General features: G+C 37.0%; 1 protein-coding gene across 1 annotated transcript in view; it reads left to right on the forward strand.

Annotated features, from left to right (window-relative positions):
• Positions 1–20,004, forward strand: part of KDM5A (lysine demethylase 5A) — a 94,309-nt gene extending 74,305 nt beyond the window's left edge. Inside the window, exons 25-28 of the mRNA XM_025851972.2 lie at positions 5,009–5,168; positions 6,257–6,477; positions 8,623–9,033; positions 15,303–20,004. Coding sequence (XP_025707757.1) covers positions 5,009–5,168; positions 6,257–6,477; positions 8,623–9,033; positions 15,303–15,509 — 999 coding nt within the window. The 3' untranslated portion in view covers positions 15,510–20,004. The remainder of the gene's footprint in view (positions 1–5,008; positions 5,169–6,256; positions 6,478–8,622; positions 9,034–15,302) is intronic.
• Positions 20,005–23,021: the final 3,017 nt, after the last annotated feature.

The raw sequence follows: 23,021 nt of genomic DNA on the forward strand, positions 1-23,021 counted from the left end.
TGGTTTACTATGCTTAGAGGCCTTTGATACCTGGGTTGCCTTGGTTGTTCTCTTTCTAGCACAGTAAATATCAGCCAGTACTCTAGAATTGCTAAATGGGATGGACTTTGTTTGGAAGCATTTTGGAAACCTATGAAAACAAAATATCACAAGTATTACATGATTTTAGGGCTAGGGACCAAAACTGGTTTGATACGGTTGTATAGAGTTGTCTTTTTTTTATAAAATTTATATAGCTGTGTTAGCTTATGGGCTCTCCTTTGGTAGGGGCACTTTATAATATGAATTAGGAATTTATAGTGTTAGCAATATATTTGACAGCTTAGAAGAATAGAAGAATGGTAGGTGCAAGACTTAGGGTAATTCTTGACAAATCAGGAAACAACAAATGTTGGTGAGGATGCGTAAAAAGGGGGACCCTCTTACACTGTTGGTGAGAATGCAAGCTAGTACAGCCACTCTGGAAAACTGTGTGGAGGTTCCTCAAGAAGTTAAAAATAGAGCTACCCTACAACCCATCAATTGCAATGCTAGGTATTTACCCCAAAGATACAAGTGTAGTGACCCAAAGTGTTTTTAACAGCAATGTCCACAATAGCCAAACTGTGGAAAGAGCTGAGATGTCCATTGACAGATGAATGGATAAAGAAGATGTGGTATATACACACAATGGAATATTACTTGGTCATCAGAAACAATGAATACTAGCATTTACATCTATGTGGATGGAACTGGAGGGTATTATGCCGAGTGAAATAAGTCAGTTGAGAAAGACAGTTCTGTGGTTTCACTCATAAGTAGAATATAAGAAACAGTACAGAGGATCATAGGGAGGGGAGGGAAAACTGAATGAGAAGTTATCAGAGAGGGAGAAAAACCATGAGAGACTCTTAACTATAGGAAACAAACTGAGAGTTGCTGGAGGGGAAGGGGGTGGGGGAATGGGGTAATTGAGTGGTGGGCATTAAGGAGGGCCCATGATGTGATGATCACTCAGTGTTATAGGCAGCTGATGAATTATTGAACTCTGCATCTGGAACTGATGATGTACTATATATTGGCTAATTGAATTTAAATTTTTTTAAAAAGGTAATTCAGGGTCACATTTACCTTAATGTAGTTTAAAAATATTTTAAAAAATTAAACTCTTGAGTATTTTCCCATAGATAAGCACTTACTGCATAATTAAAATTTTATTTGTTTGATTTAGTTAGTTAGTTTGGTGATTTTTCCCTTTATATGATGTTCCCTGATGGTGACCATGAATTCATCTTTAAAATAGTTGAATTTAGTATCTTGGCTTGAGAGAGAGCCCCTTACCAGTTTAGGAAGAAGAGTAGGTAATTACATAGAAAAATAAAATCAGTCATTTGATCTTAGTTATCATAGCATTTAATTTGTGCTTTGCGTTGTTGGATTACTTCATTTGCATGTAATATCTTGTAATCACCACTGAATCACTGAGCAGCAATTCAGGAAAATCATTACTTAGGAAAATATATGTTTAATGAAACGAAGTCTGTCATGGATCTTTTGCCTGTGTGCCTGGCATAACCTTTCATATACTCATATGATCATTTCCTTTTAAGGCATATTGTTTCCCTTTACAGAAACTGTCTATCCATATCACAGTTTATATTTTGCAAATGCATGTATGTGCAGAATTGCACATCATAAAGGAGGATATACAACAGTAGTAGCTGTTATCTTCCGGGAAGTTCTTCTTTGCAGCCCAGTAATTGCTTATTTTAAAAATGAGAAAGGCAAGTAAAACACTTAGATTCTTTTAGGTTTTCCTCTCCACCCTTTTTAATGCTTGGACGGCTTGAGCTTTGGTGGAAATTGAGTCGGTTTTGTCTGAGAGTTTAGTCCAGCATGATAACCAGATAAGATGGAGTGACAGATCTGTATATAAAACACATTTCTCACAGAGAGGACATTCTGCCTTTCCTGTATATTTGCCATTAATGGGACTGAACTATAATTTTCCTCCTTAGGGAGAGTAGTTTTTTAAGCTTGTCAGTTCTTTTACTTTCAGCCTATCTATTTCTTTACATTTAAAATGTGTCTCTTGAGGATAGCATATATAGTAGGGTCCTTTCTGGACTGTAATTCTGCATCTGTATGTATTTGTAAAATACTGTTGAGTCTTGTTTTTTGTTTTATTTTTTAAGTAGTATTACAATCTCTGTCTTTTAATTGTGGGTGTTTAGTCCATTTTCATTTAATGTAGTTGTTGACATGGTTGTGTTTAAGTTGATCATCTTGCTATTAATTTTTTAATCTCTTGTATTTTCTTTGTTGCTCTTTTCCTGCCTTCTTTGGGTTAATTGAAAAAAAATTTTAATGTTTGATTTTATTTCCTTTATTGACTTCTTGCCTTATACCTCTTTTTGTTTGTTTATGTATTTTCAGGGATTGTTCCAGGATTAACAATGTGTCTCTAACTTATCAAAGTCAGTATTGTATGTGTTCACTTTTCATGCTTCACCTTGGGGGAAGTAATTTTTTTTTTTTTTTTTACAAATCTCTTTTTAGCTATCATTATTTTCCGTCATTATTTTTTGATCACTGTCCTTTCCATTTTGGAAGTTTAACAGAAAGTTCCCTGTATGAGTAACAATGAAATGAGTAGAGTCAAAGTCAGAAAAGACAATTCTGGTCTATGAGAAAAAGCATATGGGAACGAAAGTAGGAGAGAACTAAAGTACTCTTCAATCTCTTGCTTTTTAGGGCTTAAATTCTTGAATAGGGAAGAAGACTATGAACTGCTATTCCTAAATTCTCAGTGAGTGGCATTGTTTCCAGAATCCTCTTACAAAACCTTTTAAGTATCCTATTTAATTAAGGATTATCTCATGATAATAGTAGATCTTCTCGTGTACCCCACCAAGAGAATCAGGTATCACGTTAGTCATGAAGCTGTTGGCTCTTCTCCTAACTCACACTTCCGTACTCTGCTTTGTGATACTGGGCCTTGGGCTCTACACTAGGGGCTGGTAAACTTGTTCTGTAAAGTAATGTATATATGTCAATACACATTAATATGCAATAATATATGTTAATAGTGTATACATATGTGCATGTGTATTCACAGACACATACACACGTAAAGCTTAGTAAATATTTTAGATTTTGTAAGCCACATATGGTCCCTAGTGCATATTCTTTTTTTCCCCACAACTCCTTAAAAACATAGACTATTCTTACCTCATACTCCATACAAAAAATGAGCTGCCAACTGGGTCGCAGTATGCCAACCAACTCCTGCTCTACATATTTGTTCCCCGCCTGCTGCCTTCCTTCTGCCAATAGAGGACATTAGGAAATATTAAAAGGCCTGGACAGTGAGAAGGGACATGATCTTTCCCTTGTTTTGTTTTCTGTGTGTATCATTATCTGAACTGCATGCTTTGTTTTTTTTTTAATTTTTTTAGATTTTATTTATTTATTTGACAGAGAGAGACACAGTGAGAGAGGGAACACAGGCAGGGGGGAGTGGGAAAGGAGAAGCAGGCTTCCCGTGGAGCAGGGGCCCTGATGCGGGGCTAGATTCCAGGACCCTGAGATGATGACCTGAGCCGTAGGCAGATGCTTAACCAACTGAGCCACCCAGGCACCCCGTTTTTTTTTTTTTTTTTCCTTTTGCTTTTTTTTACTCGGGCAGTGGGACCTGGGTCTAGTTTGTAGCTGTTTTTTCACATCCCCGAAACCAACCACATCACGTTCCATTAGAGAGAGCAGAACTAACTGGCCAGCACTTCCTTCTCAGAGGTCTGGCTCCCACCTCTGCAGGGCCCCTTCTCTGAGCTTGTAGGTTCTAATAACCCCACTTCCTCCCTTTCCTACCTTAAACTCTAGGGTTGACAACTCTTTCTTGGTGTTAGCTCGGTGTTTCTGTTTTGTCTTTTCAGGCCTTTAATATACATCTAATCAGTTCACTTAATTAAATTATCCTTGTTGAAATGCCTGTGATTTCTGCCTTCCTGATTGCATGCTACCATTAAAGCTGTACGTATGAGCTTCTGGAAACTAACTGCAGGGGAGAATCATCTTAGAACTAATTAGAGCTGTCAGAAGTGTATAATTTGAATATTGTCAGGCTCTTCATTGTATTAAGTAAGAACAATCGGTAAGGAAGAGCAATTGATAAGCTTCTAGGTTTGAAAACCTTTAGAGAGAACTAAATGATTTGTGTCCTTTTGATGTCACATCTAAACCTTTCTTCCCTTCCTAAGTCCCTTTTAAGTTTCAAGGTTTTCCAACTTGTGGGTATAGGAGTTTTTATGAGTTGTAGACTGAAGAAGGTAGATTATTTAATAGTAATTTTCTTGTAGGTTTTTTATCTCTGTTGATTGTTTTTGAGGTTTACTCTTTCCCTTTTGGCTTAAAACTGTAGTCATTACTGTCCCCCTCCCCCCCCCACTGTGGGCATTTTCTGTCTTATTTAATTTTAAGGTCATATTTTTATTTATTTATTTTTTAATTTAAATTCAGTTACTTAACATATAATTTATTATTGGTTTCAGAGGTGGAGTTCAGTGATTCATCAGTCTTACATAATACCCAGTGCTCATTGCATCACGTGCCCTCAATGCCCATCACCCACATACCCCATCCCCCCACCCTCCTCTCCTCCAGCTACCCTGTTTGTTTTTTATGATAAGAGTCTCTTATGGTTTGTCTCCCTCTCTGATTTTGTCATGTTTTTTCTTTCTTCTCTTCCCCTATGATCCTCTCTTTTGTTTCTTAAATTCCACATATGAGTGATATCATATGATAATTGTCTTTCTCTGATTGACTTATTTCACTTAGCATAATACCCTCTGGTTCCATCCATGTTGTTGCAAATGGCAAAATTTCAGTTTTTTTGATGACTGAATAGTATTCCATTAAGGTCATATTTTTAGTATATTGCAAGCTTTAACTTGAAAGCCTGCATTTAAATCCTTGTCACGGTAAATGAAGTGGTTCTAATCCTGAATACCCTTCTTGGTTTCTTCCGCAGGACACAGCCAGTGTGAAGTCCTCCAGTAGTTTGGAACCCAATCTTTTTTGTGATGAAGAAATTCCCATCAAGTCTGAAGAGGTGGTCACTCACATGTGGACAGCGCCTTCATTCTGTGCAGAACATGCTTATTCTTCTGCTTCTAAGAGTTGTTCTCAAGGTATTACCCTTTAAAACAGTGTGAAGAAGATATACCTGAAACCAGTGACGAAAAACGTTGTATTAATCAAGGCTATGAATCCCTCTTTTTAAAATTTATTATTAAAAATTATTTATTTTAGAGGGGGAGGGGCCAGAGGGAGACGGAGAGAGAATCTCAAGCAGACCTCATGCCAAGGGCAGAGCCTGACACGGGGCTCGATCTCACGACCCTGAGATCATGACCTGAGCCAAAACCAAGAGTCAGATGCTTAACCAGTTGTGCCACCCAGGTGCCCCAGACTATGAATCCCTCTTTAAATGTACATCCTGGCCATGAAATGCTAGTAAAACCTAAAAATGCAATTTTGATTAGGAAAAGCTAAGTCTCTATATGCATTTTATGTTACTAAGTGGTAACCTAAAAAAAACTTACATGGAATTATTGAATCCTAATAACTTTAGAGGCCCTCTAGTCCCATCTCTATATAAAATCTCTGATAGGCCTCTGTTTGTTCATTACCAGTTGTTGAGGAACTTGCTGCTTCTTGAGAATATTCATTGTTTTAGAAAGTTTTAAGTGCTAGAACTTCTTCCTTCCCTTGGTAGATAATTGCCCTCATATGTCTACTTTGCTTTTCCCTAGTGAAAATACATCACACTGTGGTAGGTCACACGTCTGGGAAGTAAGGGGTGTTTCTCTTTTCATAGTAAAATTCAGGATCTTATGGACTAGCAAATTACTGTTGCTAGTTTATTATGGGCAGCTCATGTGCTTAATCTTTTGGGGTCCCCTCTAAAATGGAGAGAGAATAGATTAAGAGATTCTTTCCCATTCTCCTTCCACTGTTCAGTCACAGAATAAAAAATCAATGAGAAACCAGGGTTTTACTCTAACCAATTTTTTAGAGTGGGCATTAGAATTCTAGATCTTTTTGTTTTGTATTTTTTGAAGATTTCCTTTTCACTTTCATATGGATACAGTGATTTCAGATATCTAAAGTCAGTATTGGAGGAGGAGGGACCATTCCCTTAAATATTTATTTTGGAAACATTACATTTTTTCCATAGTTTTCATTTTTTTGTTTTGTCTTATATTTTATTGGAAAGGTTCTAGCACCCCAAGGAAACAACCTCGGAAGAGCCCTTTGGTGCCCCGAAGTTTGGAACCTCCAGTGTTAGAGTTGTCACCTGGAGCTAAAGCCCAGCTGGAAGAACTTATGATGGTTGGAGATCTCCTAGAAGTATCTCTGGATGAGACTCAACACATATGGCGGATTTTGCAGGCCACACATCCACCTTCTGAAGACAGATTCCTGCATATCATGGAGGCAAGGATTTAAAGCTTACTTAAACAGTGGTTTTAACATTTTAGAATGCCTTGGTTCTTTGGAGGTGCCACAAATGCCAGGATGGGGATGGCTGAGTGGGTAGTACTGTGGCTGTCCTCCTTTTCCATTAAGCCAAATGTAATTCTGCTTTATGGTCGTACTGTGATTTTATGTAATATTTTGGGGAAAAAAAACCAAACACCATTTCCACTAAAAAGAAAGGAGGGTACTGAAAACTCCCCAGTTTTTCTCTTAAGGAAGGAACAGCTTCCTTAGCCCATATTCCCACTGTTGAAAGGCCCAAAAAAGAAGGCACAAGAAAATACAGCGGTTAAAAAAAAAGAAGCAAGGGAAAGGTTAAGTAGGGGAGGAGGGGGGCAACAAGAGGGAAGGGTTAAATAGCAAGCAGATTGGGGTGGGAGAGAGCGTCTCCTACATTCATATATTAATACTTAAGTAGCAGTTTGTAGTTTATACAGTGTTTTTATATCCATGATCTCACTCAGTCCTCAGCATAAATAATCCTGAATGGAAGAGAGGAAAGGATAGACTTATTTCTACATATGAAAAAATTAAGGGTCAGAGAGGTGGAAACTTCCCTAGGTCAGACATTTGGTAAAAACAGAGAGAACTGGATTCCAACTCTGGCATTTGACTCCTAGTATTTTTTACATTATTCTTTTCCATTACTTATTTTGATGCAGTGGAATGATACAGTGTCACTGACAGTTGATACTACACTGGGCAGATGATAGTTAGCTTTTGGTTTGGAATTCAGATCAAAGTTAGCCTGATTTACATAGTGTTTTCCAAAATACAAAAGGTTTTCTTCACATCCATTATCTCATCTGATCCTCTTTATTTTACACATAAGCAAACACAAACTATTGAGAAGGTAGATACATAGTTCGAGATGTGATAGACTTAGGACATTTATAATGCAGTGTTCTGCTGCATTCTGCAGTTTCTTAGGTTCCTGTCAAAGATTTTTCAGTCTCAAATATGTCACAAAATGAATTCTCAGGTGGTATTTCTTAAGTAATTATCAAGCTTATGTTTTTCAGTATTTCTTTTTTTATCTCCTCCTTGTTCTTCCTGTTGCTAGACATACTTTTACTATTAAAAATTTTTAATGCTGGGGCACCTGGGTGTCCCAGTAGGTTAAGCATCCTGACTCTTATTTTCAGCTCAGGTTGTGATCTCAGGGTTGTGGGATCCAGCACTGCACTGGGCTCCGTGCTCAGCAGGGAGTCTGCTTGGGATTCTGTCTCTCTACCCCTCCCCCCATTTGTATGCATGCCCTCTCTCTCTCTCCCCCCCAATAAATAAATAAATAAAATCTTTTAAAAAATTAAATTTTTTTAATGTTTATTACATTGACATATAGTAGAAATTGGAACAATATTAGAAAATTGAAAAATAAGGGTTTTTTTGGCTTTGTCACATCAGCTATTCTCTAGCCCTTGCCAAAGTCACTACATGTCTTTTGTAATGAGATCATGGATATAATTTTTTTGTTTTACCAACAGTTTTAATCACTTCTTAGCCATCAGGAATTTATTAATTGTGAGTTAATAAAGAACTGTAGTAGTGGTAAATGAAGACCAAGAAAGTTATTACATAATTCAGTGTACATTTAGTACTTTTAGCTTTATATGTATGTTTTATCTCAATTAGACATGCTACAGTACTATACTAATACAGGCTGACAATGATCTTTTTTCCCTAGTAAGCTAAAGTCAGATGTTTTCTATAGGCTTGCCATTATTTTCTATTTTCATTGAATATTTGCTTTCTTAAAATGTCTTTAAAATATCTTTAGAACATTTATTGTGGTATAATGTACCCAACATAAAATTTACCATTTTAATCCATTTTAAGTATAAAATTCACTTGTATTAATGGCATTTACAGTGTTACACAAGTATTGCCACTGTCCATTTCCAGAACTTCTCAATTATCCCAAACAGAACCTCTGTACTCATTAAATAGTAAGTCCCATTTTCTCCTTACGTCAGCCCCCAGTAACCACTGTTCTCCTTCCTGTCTCTATGAAGTTGTCTATTCAAGGTACCTCCTGCAAGAGAATAAAACTTTTTTTAAATGTCTTGCTTTAAAATTCTTTCTACTTTTATATTGTTGAAGGATGACAGCATGGAAGAGAAACCATTAAAAATAAAAGGAAAAGACTCTTCAGAGAAGAAGCGGAAACGGAAGCTAGAAAAAGTAGAACAGCTTTTTGGAGAAGGAAAACAGAAGTCCAAGGAGTTAAAGAAAATGGATAAACCTAAAAAGAAGAAATTAAAACTAAGTGCGGAAAAATCAAAGGAGCTGAATAAACTGGCCAAGAAACTGGCAAAAGAAGAAGAGAGAAAGAAAAAGAAGGAGAAGGCTGCTGCAGCCAAAGCTGACCTTGTGAAAGAGACTACTGAGAAGAAGAGAGAGAAAAAGGTGCTGGACATCCCCTCAAAGTACGACTGGTCTGGAGCAGAGGAGTCCGATGACGAAAATGCTGTGTGCGCCGCACAGAACTGCCAGCGGCCCTGCAAGGACAAGGTGAGCTCTAACCGTGTACACCCCTGGGAGAGCGGCCAAGCAGCAGCAGGCGCGAGACAGAGGCCTGATGTCATGAGAATCTGGTTTTGATTCCAGGATTTGGGCTTCCAGCAGAATATGTTTTCTACAGTTTCTATAAACTGTTTTGAATTATGAGGCTCTTAGGTCAGTGTGCTTAATGGAAGAAATGTCGTGCTTTCAAAATCATGGACTTCGTGAACGTAACGAGACCAGAGCAGAGAGAAGCTGTGTGATAACCCTGGGTGGCAGTGCATTTCATGTGCTGTTAGCATAGCTGGGTGCAGTGTAGTATTTTAGTCCTTCTGCCTTCCCTGTATGGTGACTCAGAGAACTAAATACCTTGTCAGTTAGTCACAGTGGCCTCAAAATGTTCTGAGCCAGTATTTTAAGAGCTGTGGCAAATTGCATTACGATTTTTGTTCTAAAGACCTACTAAAACTAAGGGGTTAAATCTTCCCTTTTGGTCTGTGCCTTACCCACACTCAGGCCTATGTGCACTCTTCTAAATGGAGTAAGATTTTTTTCAAATACCTTGCAAAAAATAATTAAAACCTTTGAAGATTTATTTTAAAAGTTTTAGCCCTAAATTTTAAGTATAGTAATTATATGATGGCCGTTCTTTAGGTAATACTGACATTATGAACTTCTGAGAAAGATGGATAGACTTTATGAAAAATCCCAGTTCATTCAGTGACTGGAGATGTCTGTTATGGTTCCCATCAAGATTATTAGTAAATTCATAGTTTTAATTTTATTATGCTCATTATACCACTTGATATTTAAAATTTTAATACCTCCTCAATTTGAATATATGAACAGAATAAATATACTGCATCATTATTACCTTACTTCCCTCCTCAGTCAAATACTTGTTAGAGCTTGAAGAGGTCTAACCTTGTCCAGGCTCTTCATTTTACAAATGATGAAACCAGGACTCAGTGAAGATAAATGATGTGACCAAAGTCACAGTGCTAAGTAGTGCAAAGCCAAAAGTAGAACCATGGTTTCCTGGCTCCCAGACCAGGTTTTCACCACTAATATCCCCACCCCACTGATAATTAAGATGTAAGTACAAAAACATATTCCAAAACTAAATGACACTTATATTTAAATTATACTTACTAAATGTTTTCCACTCATTTTTGGAAAATGAATATATTTTGGTAAGACACATATCCCCATAGTCTAACCTTCCAAGGACAATACCTATACATATTTTAGTGTGTTTCCTTCTAGTCCTTTTTCCATATAATTTTATATCATGTCATACTATCTACTCACTTTTGTATCTTTATTGATTAAATATGTTTCTATTTTACAAACATTTTAAAGTATTTTAGTAGCTACCTTATATATATGTGTGTGTATTTTTCTTTCATTTTGAATTTATTCTCATCTGAATTTGTTCATTAAAGAGGTTGATGAAAGGTTAACTGTTTCTCTTTGGGTACTGAAGTATTGGCAACTTAGTGTTGGCAGAACCTTCTCCCTTTGTTTCTTTTTTAACTGATTTTATGGTAGTTTCAGACTGGCAGCAAGAAGTAGTGGTTCTTTTTCAAGCTTTCTTATCATCCTTCCTCTACAATGTTTATATCCATCATGAACCTTTTGCTTTCTCTTTTTTCACCTTTTCACTTAATCTTGCCCCTCCCCTTTGCTCAGCATTTTTAAATATCGCTCAGGTCATCTATTATCTTCCTGTAGCATATAAACACTATAGGCAGTTTTTTTTTCCTCATCTGTTGTAAAATTGTTAAATTAACACATACCCTGCATACTCTCGGGGTTGTGAGAATAAGAGGAGATAATCTATATGAAAGCATTTGCTAACAAAATGCAGTGTTAAAATGTGATGGTTATTTTTAAGTGAGCCCTAAGATTTGCTCCTAACATTAAAGGTATTTTTTTAAAATCTGCAAAGTTGTTTTAATAGAACAAAGGGACACTTAGCTGAACATTCAGAGAAAATGTCTGTTTCAAACTATTAAAACATATACAAAAGTGAGGAAGGTGTGCCTTAACCTGTCATCGTCCTACATAAAAGAAACTTGGTAAATGTTGTATTTCTATAATGTGTTTAATTTTTAAACAGAAATTATTCCAGATTGTAAACATTTTGCCCATCGTTGCTGTTTTGCAATATTTATGGTTCTCCAAGTTTGTTCTCAGCACTAGTTTTACTAAAGAAAAGGTTTATTTCTTTAACTGCTTTGTAAAAGAATTTTACAACTTTCTCAATTTGAAGTATGGTATTTCTCTAAGAAAACCAATTGATGCATGACACATATCTTCAGAACAAAATGATGATAATGTTTTTAGAGAAGTCTGTGTTCTTAAAACATGCAGCAAAAAATAACTTCTAGGGTTCCTTCATATTTAGGTAAATGTACATTTACCATTTTTCTAACCAGTAATTACTATTACTTTTCCCCCAAAACATGCAGATTGAGAAAACTTTGAAGGGCTACCTAAATATACCTAGGCTCAATTTCAGGATGTTTTAGAAAGAGAAAAGAAAAATATTATCAGAATAATGTTGTAAGGGGTTAAAAAAAAAAACTGTCTCTTCCATCATTATCAAATTACCTTCAAGGTGAAATTAATTTAAAAAATAATGAAAAAATAAAATATTAAGAACTGTTTTCAAAAAACTAGTTTTAAGGTTCAGAATCTTTTTCACCCTGAGGTCTGTCCCTTTCATTCAATCATACAGTTACCAAGAGTAAAACAAGTTAACTTGAAGGAGCAAATTCTTTCAAGCTAACATTTAAGTAACATTTTTTTTCCTCTGTATTAGAATAAATAATCCTCTTATTTAGGAAAATAGACTCCTCCCCCCCCTTCCTCTGGGCCTTTTCCTTACCCATTACTATTTCCATAAGAAGTTTGGGATGTAGAGATTAAGTTTATAAACCTGTGTCTCTCACTTTTATTATTTGTTAGTCATTCTGATTTTTAAAAGATTGTCATGGTGATGTGATGTCTCAGCCATGTGGAGATAGGCTAACCAACTGTTCCAATTTGCCTGGACTTTCCTAATTTTAGCACTGAAATTCCTGTGTCTTGGGAAATACCAATCTTGGGCTGGCTAGGAAGGTTGGTCACTTAATGTTGAGAGCACCAAAAAATACAAGGATTCTGAACATTGTTAAAGTGTACTTCACTGAGTAGATTGTTTTAATTTTTCATATCTGGTTTTTGCAAGGAATCTTGGTGCAGTAGAGATTGAATGCCAAAATAACAAAAGCTCCGTGGGGGAACTAAGCTAAGAATATCACTAAATCTCCAGACCTTCCTTTTTCCCCATTGCAGTAATATGCTCTATGAAGTGAACAAGATGAAATATGCCAAATATTTTTAAGTGTAAATATGAAACCATATAGCAAAACATGAAATACCAAATTAACATTATTTCTTGTATTTAACATATTTCTCTTAAAATTTCCCCAAATCCAACTGGTAACCTATTTGTACTATACTTCTAAACCTCTTATCCATTAATATTTGAACAGCTCATAGTTGTGAAGTTTTTTAATAATTATTTTTGTGATTTGATAAGTAGATCTCTCAAAAATAATGAAAGGGGAAGTGACTATTAGCACTTAATACGCAGTTAACCACATTCTGTCTTCTTGAGTCTTCAGGCCACTACATAGTCTGTTGCCCTGTGTCAAAATCATCAGTGGATTGAGTTGACATTCCAAACGTTAGTTTGCTTTATGATCCAGCGGGCCTTTTCAAACAAAAGTAGCACTGGAGTTGGATTGTTAGTACATGAATGTGATAAAAAGATGCTAGTAAGGGAAGGACTAATTTTTTCCCTGCTAGATAATTGGGGTGAATTTTTATATAATCTATAGGCTGGGATAGAATCTGTGTGCTGATGAATATCTCAAGAAAAGTTTATACTTTTTTGGAATGGTGGGAGAGCTAGGCTTAGGAATGGACCTGTAGCCAAAATCACAAAAGAGAATGTTTCTTACTTACTTGAGAGAGATTGATAGATTTAATTTGAGGAAACCTGGAAGCCAGTGAGTATAGTGCAGAATTAGATTTTAAGAAACATGGAACCACTTTTCTTGGCAGCAAATACTGATAAATTAGGAACTTTCTTATCCTGTGGATTAGCATGACTGAGGACTGGACTGGATTAAGAGGGTTGGAGGTAGGAGTAGAGTTGTCTCTTGGTTCAGGGTGGCATCATAAAGAGGGTAATATCTCAGATTTGGGCAGCTCAAAGAAACAGATCATCTTCCCAGTTCTTTTTACCAGCTCCAGAGAGCCAAAGCACTCACCATCAGTTTGGCACTTCATAAATCTCCATAGCTGCAGTACCTATATTTTTAGTTTGTTGCCCAGAAGTCATTTATCTGCCCCTGTCTGTCTTTCAGGTACTAGTTTACTAGCTGCAGTAGGAACATTTTGATCAATTTTCTTCACTACACAGACTTCAGAAGCTAAATATTACATAAACAATTACAGAACAAAAACAGAATTTGTTTTAGGAACGAATTGTAAAATGGCTCTGAATTTACTAACAAGCAGTATCACAGAGTGCCAGGGATGATCAAATTTAGAATATACAAGAATTACCTAGAATCTGACTGAAAATACAGGCTTCTAGTTTATACCCCCAAGATATTCTGAGGCTGTAGGTTTGGGGTGGGTCTCAGCTACACTTTTAACAAACACAACAGGTAATTCTATGTAAGTGGTCTACACGTTTTGAGAAACAGTGCTGCAGCAGTTATTTCAAGGTGCAAAATGATTTTCGTATAAGATAAAATAATGAGTAGAGCCGTGAATCTGTGATCTTAAAAAACACGTCTAGTATCCTAGGCAGTGAACTGTTTTGCCATACATTATTTCATTTGTTCCTCTAAATAATCCTGTAAACAAGATGTTATCTCCATTTTACAAATGAAGAAATTGAGCCTTAATGAGATTAAGTTATTGGCCTCAAATTATACGTATCAGAACTCAGAACTTGTGACTGAATTCAGTAATCTTCATTTTGCACAGCACCATCTCTTAAGATCTAGAACTCTGGAATAGAAAGATTATTTTGACAAATGATTTTTCCCACGCTGTATCACAACCATAAAACCACTAACATGAGTATCATCATTTTGATGATTCTTACTTATAGTACTTGGAAACTAATTTTGGAAACTACTCCCTTTCTCTGAAACTCATTTACCTAGCCAAAACCTCCTTCCTCTGTTCTTTCTCCTAAGCTGCACTGAGGTACCTATTTGATCCTTTCATGCCTCTTGGCTCTGAAATCTGGCAGAGCTCAGTGTTTTAAGTGGCTTTGAAAGTTGCCAGTGAGATGATCCAGATCCACTTTGTGCTGGGGAGAGGAAGAGTAGCTCATTTGTAATCTTAAAGGTTCTCATCTGCTGTGACGTCAGCTATAAAAAGTACAACAGTCACCCTCCAGATACAAAGCCCCAGATCACCTTATTGTTAACCCTAGGCCCAAGGCTTAAAGTCACCAAACTACAGTTGCTCTCTAGCCTCCTATAATCACGATATTCTCTGGAGGGTCCAAGTTTGCCTAGTATCTGCCACTGACCTATTTTACAAATGACTTTAATTTGAAACCCCAGGGTGATCTATTGACCTGTGACTTTGACTGTTTTAATTGGTTAATTTGTAAGATTTGACCTCTGATATTTGCTAACTTTTTATAGGGAGTTGTATTTGTAACGGAAGAAGAGAAGAATAAAAAATATTAGTTTTAAAAGTGGCCTATGTGACTGCTTTTCTAAAAAGGTATTTAATGCTCTTAGTACTTTGGCTTATCTCTTTGAAATAAAGCTAATACACAGGATTGCCTTCACATTGTTGTACTCTTCCTTTCTTGATCTAAGATAATTGCATTGTCTTAGAGCCTAGAAATTGTTAATATTAGCTAAACCTACTTGGCTGCTCTATTAGATGTTCCTTTTTTGTCAAGTTTTTCTCAAACATGTTTCTGCCTCAAAAGGAGCCCCGGGTAATTATGAGGTAATGGAGTACCTAAGAGGCCCAATTTTGTGGACATATTATGGTAAAATAGAATTTGGGGATGTATTAACTTCCCAATTTCTGTCTTTAAAAAGTAGCCCCATAAGAAGTTATCTCTGGACATCCCAGTTAATTTGCTATCATTTAAGCCAAGAAAGCTCTTTGTTTTTTTGTTTTTTTTTTTCTAGGCTTAATGTTTATGTAACCTAAACATTCCCCAATCTTGTCTCCTACAGGTAGACTGGGTACAATGTGATGGTGGCTGTGATGAGTGGTTTCATCAAGTTTGTGTGGGTGTATCTCCAGAAATGGCTGAAAATGAAGATTACATCTGTATAAACTGTGCAAAGAAGCAAGGGCCAGATAGCCCAGGTCAAGCACCACCTCCTTCCTTCATAATGAGCTACAAACTACCAATGGAGGATCTTAAGGAGACCAGTTAGCAATTGCTGGGTTAGTTTGGGACATGGGGAGAAATGGACCACATTGAGACCTTAGTCATCAAGTAGAGTGGTGTAGATCCACTCAGAATGTTGCTTCCAAAGACGAATGGCCTTCAGAGAAAGTCCTCTTAGCTGACTTCCTCTTTGCATGGACTGTGTGACCTACATTCTCTTCAACACATCTATGCAGAGGGTGTCTTTGGTACAGCAGCCAGTATTTCAATTTATGTCTCCTCTGAGTATGGTTTGTTACTTTACAGCCAGACATGTGATTGAGCTCTAGAATGCTGGTTGGCATTAATACATTGGTATGCTAGCGGGGCATGTAGGCTGTGGCTTATGGCCAGTCGATATTAGTTAGTGGTGTACAGCCTGGGGGCAGCACCATCTGGAGGTGCTGATGACTTGGCACTCCTTAGGACAATTGGAGAGGAGTGAGAGTACCACTCTCCTTATACTGTTACCTGGCATATAATGCCCTACAGATACAACTATGGGAGCAACAGGGCCAAAGTTACTCCTGTTAGTCATGGGATAGTAGCCAGAGTTTAGATCCCAGCTACTTGTGTGTGTTTGTACCAAGAAGAAAACCCCAAGTGAGAGGCAGATCCCCTTATCTTCCTAAGGAGAGGAGTATGTCCTCTAGTTGAGAAGTCTGACTAGATTGGATTCTGGGAAGAAGAGCTTTTCTTATTTCAAGTCAAGGAGCCTTTTTTGGCTTTGAGAAGTCTTGCTGTCTTGGGTCTGCATTTTAGAGACAAGCAGGTACATGGATCCAGCCTCCTGCAAAAGAAGAGAAGACAAGTCAGAATGTTTTACTGAGACACAGTGATGCATGCTTTTCGGGGAAACCTTCATTCACAAGTATACCAGATACCACCAGGCTTCAGGCATGGCCATGAGCAAGACCAGCAAATAACAGCTTTTTGCCTTGCAGCCCTGACCCCAATGTCTGCTGTTTCCAACACTGGCAATTTCTGATTGTGGCCCACAGCAGATGCTGTTGAATAACACCATGGCTTCATCAGAGAATGTGGGGTTGTAGCACCTCTGGGTGATAAAGTTGTTTTAGTAAATCCATTTTTAAAAAAAGAAAAAAAAGGACTTGTTTTTACTTTTTTCTAAATGTCTCTGACTACTGACTGTTCTATAAATAGATTATTTTTCCTTTTTTAATATACATATATGAATATATAAATATATATATTTACTGTTACCAGCAGCATATGACAGAGTTTCAGCATCAAAAATCCATTTGGGGGCTTGCTTTCTCTTTTTTGCTTTTTAATCAACCCCATTCCTTCCTTGTAGTACAAGGAGTTAGCACTTCCTTCTCCGTCCTAGCCTGACCAGATTTTCCATGTTGTTTTTGTTCAAATAGATAATTACATTTCCTTTGTGTGTTGGAACTTGTCCCTGTCTGTTGGGAAACTTGGTGTTTCTATCTGTGGTGGCTGTTTTGTTTTTGTATGTGAATGTTTGAAACTATGGTGCTGTGTCCTCTTTCCCCCTGTTGTGTTCTCTATTCTTGTTAAGGTGTTAGGTAAGCTATATGGAAACGTTTATTAGAAGGGGACTCTTTTTTTTAAAGGACAAAAAAAACAACAACCAACCAAAAAAACCTAAAAGTAGTGTTTGGTCTTCACTATTCTGTGTCCCTTTATTTTGGTTAAAAATCTGTGGTTTGACTTAATCCATCAGTTTTCTTTTTAAAAGGGAGGAGCAGGGTGAGCCTAGAGAACAGCTTTTCCCTTTTGGCCCCAATCTCTTAAAGAAATGTCTTCTAGTAACTAGAAGTGAAATGTACTGTCCAGTTACAGTTTGAGTGGGTATGAGATTTAACTCAAAAGGCATCTTACTACAAAAAAGCAAAAGCTTTCCTGTAAAACCCAGTTTCTGTAAATGCATTCTCTATGGTTCATACTACCTAATTTTTGATCATTCTTCCCTTAATATTATATAGTATTTTTAGTGTTTTGACCTGTTAAGAGGTTCATACGTGTCACTGTGCATGATCTTAAGTGTGTATATGATTTAAGATTTCAGTGGATATTCAAGGTAACTATTAACCAATTTCACAAGTTTTCATTTTGCCAATCTATATAAAGGTATTATTTAGTTAAAAAATTTCATCTGGTTGATGTTATAAAAGAAAGCACAATATTTTTTTGCCTTTTCTCTGTAAAGATCTTCAAATACTTGTGAGTAAAAAATTGAATGCAGTTTTAAATGATGGCTGCCTGGGTGGAATACATTTAAAAATATTTCATTTTTCTTCCTAGTCACCTATTAACCTTACTCAGCCATCAGTGGAGGGGCATGAAGATGCTGAGAAAGATGACTAAGGTGCTCTGCTTCCTGGAATATGGTGGATGGATGTAGGTGGCTGTTTAGGGAATAATTTATGTCCTTAATACGGTATTTACCTGCTGGAGACATGAGAGAGGGATGCAAGGCAGTCTCCAACCATGAGTAGCTCCCTGTTTACCTTCTGGTATTCTGAAACTTAAATATATGATTTAGTTGATACTATGAGCTTTTCTGTATTTATTTGAAAGTCACAGAGGATTTGGTCTGACTTGACCGTAGATTTAGACCAAGGCTGAGAAGAACAGATAAGAGAAAGTAGTTTAAAAAAATAAAAAAAGGCGGGCGGGGGGAAGAAAAATGAACATATACAAGTCTGTAATTGTGGAAATAATGAACTAAGATTCATCTATTTAAAGACATGCCGGTGTCATAATATAAAACATTGTTTTCAGTTAGAGGAAATTACTTACTTACAATTTATTCCATTCTTCAACGTTGTAACATTTCATATCAAAACCTGATTTAAAATGTTCCTTTACTCTTCTCTCCAAAGTTGCAAATTTTCACCATTGGTATTTTAACTTCTATGTGAATTCTATCAAAGGTGTTTCTTACTACCTTCATTATAACTATGTTGGGGAAGGTTATAGAAAGAAAAATGAAAAAATGCTATGTAGGTCTTTAATATTTTCAAAGTGGGTAGGTCATTGGAACTATGCAAATCCCCAAGTTTACAACTATAGCATTAGTAGTTCGCTTTCTTGTTGGCAGAAGAGGGGACATTTTCTTCCCACAGATGTTTATTTTACTTACAGATAATTATTGCAACAAAGCCATGTTGAGATTTAGATGCTAAGACTCCCTTCCTGAGTTGCTGCAAACCACCTTTGCACTGCATGATTCAAATTTGTGCCTCAGTAAAATTACAAATTACTGTATGTCATACTTTGAATAATTGAAAAGATAAGCATTAAATCTGTGATTGCCCACCATGTACTTATTTAATAATCAAAATCTTAGCAAAGGCTAGCAGACCTGTAAGAGTAGAATAATTTTACCTGTGCTTCACTTCTGTTCTTCTCTGCTTTTGTCTTTGGTGTCCAAAAAATGTCAGTTTATTTGTTTTTCTTAATTTTAAGATTCTGGATGCAGTTCAGTGCACATAAAAGAAACTCCCTGCTTGTCAATATTTTAATTCTGTAGTACATTTGTGTGAATATCAGCCAGTACTTAAAATAGGACGAAAGGAGAAATTGAGAAGCCTCTTCTTTCAAACGGTGGGACTATCTACTTTTTAAAGGAGAAAGTGACAATTTGGAGTGGGATTTAAAAATTGTAAATTGTGGAAGAATTTAAGCTGTTAAAGTCCCACATATAACCAGGTTCAATAAAGGTTTACATATGGAACTAGCTTCATATGTGTGTAGAAAGTTGCTTTTGCAGTAGGTCTGTTAAGTATTAATTTTAAAAAGCAGGCAACTGATTTGTCTTTTACATTTTGAACCCCTCCCCTTTTAAAATTAAAGCATATCATTACTTCTTTGGATATGGATGTGCCAAGTGATATTCACAACATGAGAAGGAAAGAATGGGATGTGAATATATTTTGGAATTGCAGTCTTCTCTTGGCCTGGATCATATCCGGTCACCACTATGCAACAAATGATGTGCCCTGGGAAAGGAGATGCCGGGTTCAGATATAACCCTGCTTATTCTTACTTTTGCAATACTCCAAGATGTCTGAATAGGAATGTCTTTTGTAAACCTCAAGACCCTCTGTTGATTATTCTCTTACATATTTATTTACCTGTTAGTGAGACACTTAAATATAATATGGACTCTAATTTACCAGGGTTTTTGTGGTGCCTTATGAAAAGTATAACTTGATTTCCTGTTTTTTTTTGAGCATGTTTTTCATTTGTTTTCTGAAAGAATATTAGATATGGTTATTTGCATTACATCTGAAAAATAAAAGTTTTGTGTGTGTGCTCAGGATCCCCCCTACTCTGTCATTACATTGGTGGCAACTCTAAATGGTAACCACATAAAGGTCAATTTTGGTAATGAGTATTGATGATCCTGGGGAAAACTGGCAAGTATATGAGAGCCACTTTTAACCTGTGCCAAAGCAGTTTCTAATATTGCAATTGCTCTCTATAAAATAAAATACTGGCCTCAAATAATTTTCAGTGGTGTGTTTAGCCTATTCCTGAGCATAGTGTTTTCAGAAAGTGTGACGTGGAAGAAGTGATTCCCGAAGATTTCACTTGTCCTCTATTTTCAGCAAGAATCCAGTGATGACCAGCAGACATTTCCCCACCTTTGATTTTTTTTTTTTTTTCAGATTTTATTTGTTTATTTGACAGAGCGAGAGCAGGAACACAAGCAGGGGGAGTGGGAGAGGGAGAAGCAGGCCTCCCGCCGAGCAGGGAGCCCGATACGGGGCTCGATCCCAGGACACCGGGATCATGACCTGAGCCAAAGGCAGACGCCTAACGACTGAGCCACCCAGGTGCCCCCCCCACCTTTGATTCTTGAGCAGTTTATTCCTTGCAGCAAACCAGTAATAGGGAAAACGAGAAAAAACTTTAATTTTGGCCTCCTAATGCTTAAATTAGTTCAAACTGCAGCTTACTTCAAAGATAGCATTTTTTACTTATTGCCAAAATTACCAGGTCTTGCGGTCATTGCTGAAAATGTTAAGTTTCTGCTTTCAATGAAATTGGCCTCAAATATGAAGTATGTGACTGTGTATATATGTGTGTTGGTGAGAAAAATTGGTAGGAAGAAGGAGGGAAAAAAATCTAGTTATTAAATTGGAAAATATTTTTCTTACCAACAAAAAAAGACCCCTGAAATTCCATACAGTGACAGATTTTGTTTAAAAATTATGTGGGATCCTCCCAGTTAAGCAAGTATTTCATGGGGCCTTGCCATTGTGGTTGATTATGAATAAACTGAAGATCCAGAATCTTGGCCATTAGCCATTAATTGGGAAGTTAACACATACAAGGAGAGAAAACAAAACACAGAAAAATACTATATTATATGAATAAACTTAGAATGATTTTGGAATTTCTTGATTCCTTTTACCTACTTGTTCTTTAAAGTATATTTCTACACTACTTTTAGGAGGAAGAAAGATGTAATTCACATTTCCATCTAGTAAAGTTCCATGAAATTTCTTTACCAAAGATTTTCCCTAACCTTGTCTTTGGCGCTAGGTTGAGTATATTATTAATGGGAAAGAAGGCACCACACAAAGTCTAGAAAATGGCTTAATGGATCTAGCTGGTAAACCTTGTATTAAGGAACCCTGATGAGTTCCCCCGGAATATTGGGATGAAGTCAGAATTGTTTGTAGCTTACAAAAACAAACGAACAAAAACTTCAAAAAGAGGACTTTAGGATTACATAAAGTAAAGAACATAGATTTAGGAATCAAATAAATAATGGGTTTTAGCTCTGTATATGACCTTATATTAGTTTCTTTGAGACTAAGTTTCCTACCATGTGTGGGTTCAGGTGGATAGAAAGACATTAAGTCATAGCCCCTTCCCTTGAGAGAAGGTGAGACAGATGATTTTTTTTTTAAAGATTTATTTATTTATTTTGAGAGAGTGAGAGAGAGAGTACATGAGAGGGGGGAGGGTCAGAGGGAGAAGCAGGCTCCTTGCCGAGCAGGGAGCCCGATGCGGGACTTGATCCCGGGACTCCAGGATCATGACCTGAGCCAAAGGCAGTCGCCTTAACTGACTGAGCCACCCAGGCGCCCCAGATGATGATTTTTAAGGATGTTTCCTAATAAAACTTTTATAGAATTTCGAGAGGAAGATAGTAGAGGGATTTTGGACATCTAGTCCAAATCCCTAATGATAGATCTATTCAGTACTTCTGATGAAGGAATATACAGACTATAGTGAATATTCTATTTTTAGAAAATGTAAATATTAATCACTTACATATTAGAGCTTACCCATAGTCTTCACTTGGGTCTGAATTTTGCAGAGTTCAAGCGCTTTTATGTGTGCCCCAAGACTGACATCTCACCATTCTATCCAGTGCCCAACTCTGTGGAAGTAAGGTGATAGTATCAGACACATTTTGATGGACCTAACTGTACCACTCCCTCCTCCTGAATTGGTATTTGACCTTAGTAATATTTTCCTACCATTCAAAGCAAAGGCTCCCTCCCTCTCCACACTAGGCTGCACTGTGCTGAAACCAGTATGTCACTCACTGATCCCTAGTCTTAGTAGGCTACTTTAGTTTTCTTTTTGGCCTAACCTTGCCATCCTCTCGAGTTGGGGGCTAAGCTTTGTTGAGACACAAAATGAATAATTACTAATACTCTTTGGAACCCAGAACAACAGTTCAAGCACACCTAGTCTTGGGCAGTGCTCAGTGCTTCTATTTATTTTGTTATAGACGCATTACTTCAGAGTTCCAGTTCGAACATTAAGGCCAGTTTAATACACTTGGCTTCCTATCCCAGTGATTCATTGCTGCCATCTAAAATAGATGTCCAGGGGGGTGCCTGGGTGGCTCAGTCGGTTAAGTGTCCGACTCTTGATCTTAGTTCAAGTATTGATCTCAGGGTTGTAAGTGCAAGCCCCATGTTGGGTGTGGAGCCTACTTATAGTAAAAGAAAAAGCAAAGGAAGAAAGAAAATAAATGATAGCCCATCCAGTCATCAGTCCTCTCTTGTATTTCATTGCTGTTACCTACTGTCCCCAATTCATGGTCCCATTGCTGCCCTTTCTTCCAATTTCTTGCATTATAGAGGGGCACCTGGCTGGCTCAGTTGGTAGAGCATGTGGCTCTCTTGGGGTTGTGAGTTCAAACCCCAGGATGGGTGGAAAGATTATTACCTAAATAAGTAAGTATGCATTATAGAGACTCTGGCTTCCCTATTCCTTTGTGAACTTCCCTACTTTTTCATTAAGTGGAACCTGGCTCTCAGCCACACTTACCTTAGGGCTATTTCAAGTTGAGGGTGTTCATTTTCTCACTACTACAGGTGTGAACCGATAGATTATAAGGGTGTTGTGCTTATGTTATTACTGATTTCCACTGCCACACATTGAGGCCGCTGATATTCAGCTGTACCACCATCTATCCTCATTACTGTCATCTCTGGTTATTCTTTTACATTCATTGAGGACTTTGATGGTTCAAAGGCATCTCTGCCTCCAGCCCTAC

This window comes from Callorhinus ursinus, unplaced genomic scaffold (genome assembly GCF_003265705.2).
Source record: "Callorhinus ursinus isolate GAN/ISIS: 27379988/994484 unplaced genomic scaffold, GSC_fseal_2.0 scaffold74, whole genome shotgun sequence".
Taxonomy (NCBI): domain Eukaryota; kingdom Metazoa; phylum Chordata; class Mammalia; order Carnivora; family Otariidae; genus Callorhinus; species Callorhinus ursinus.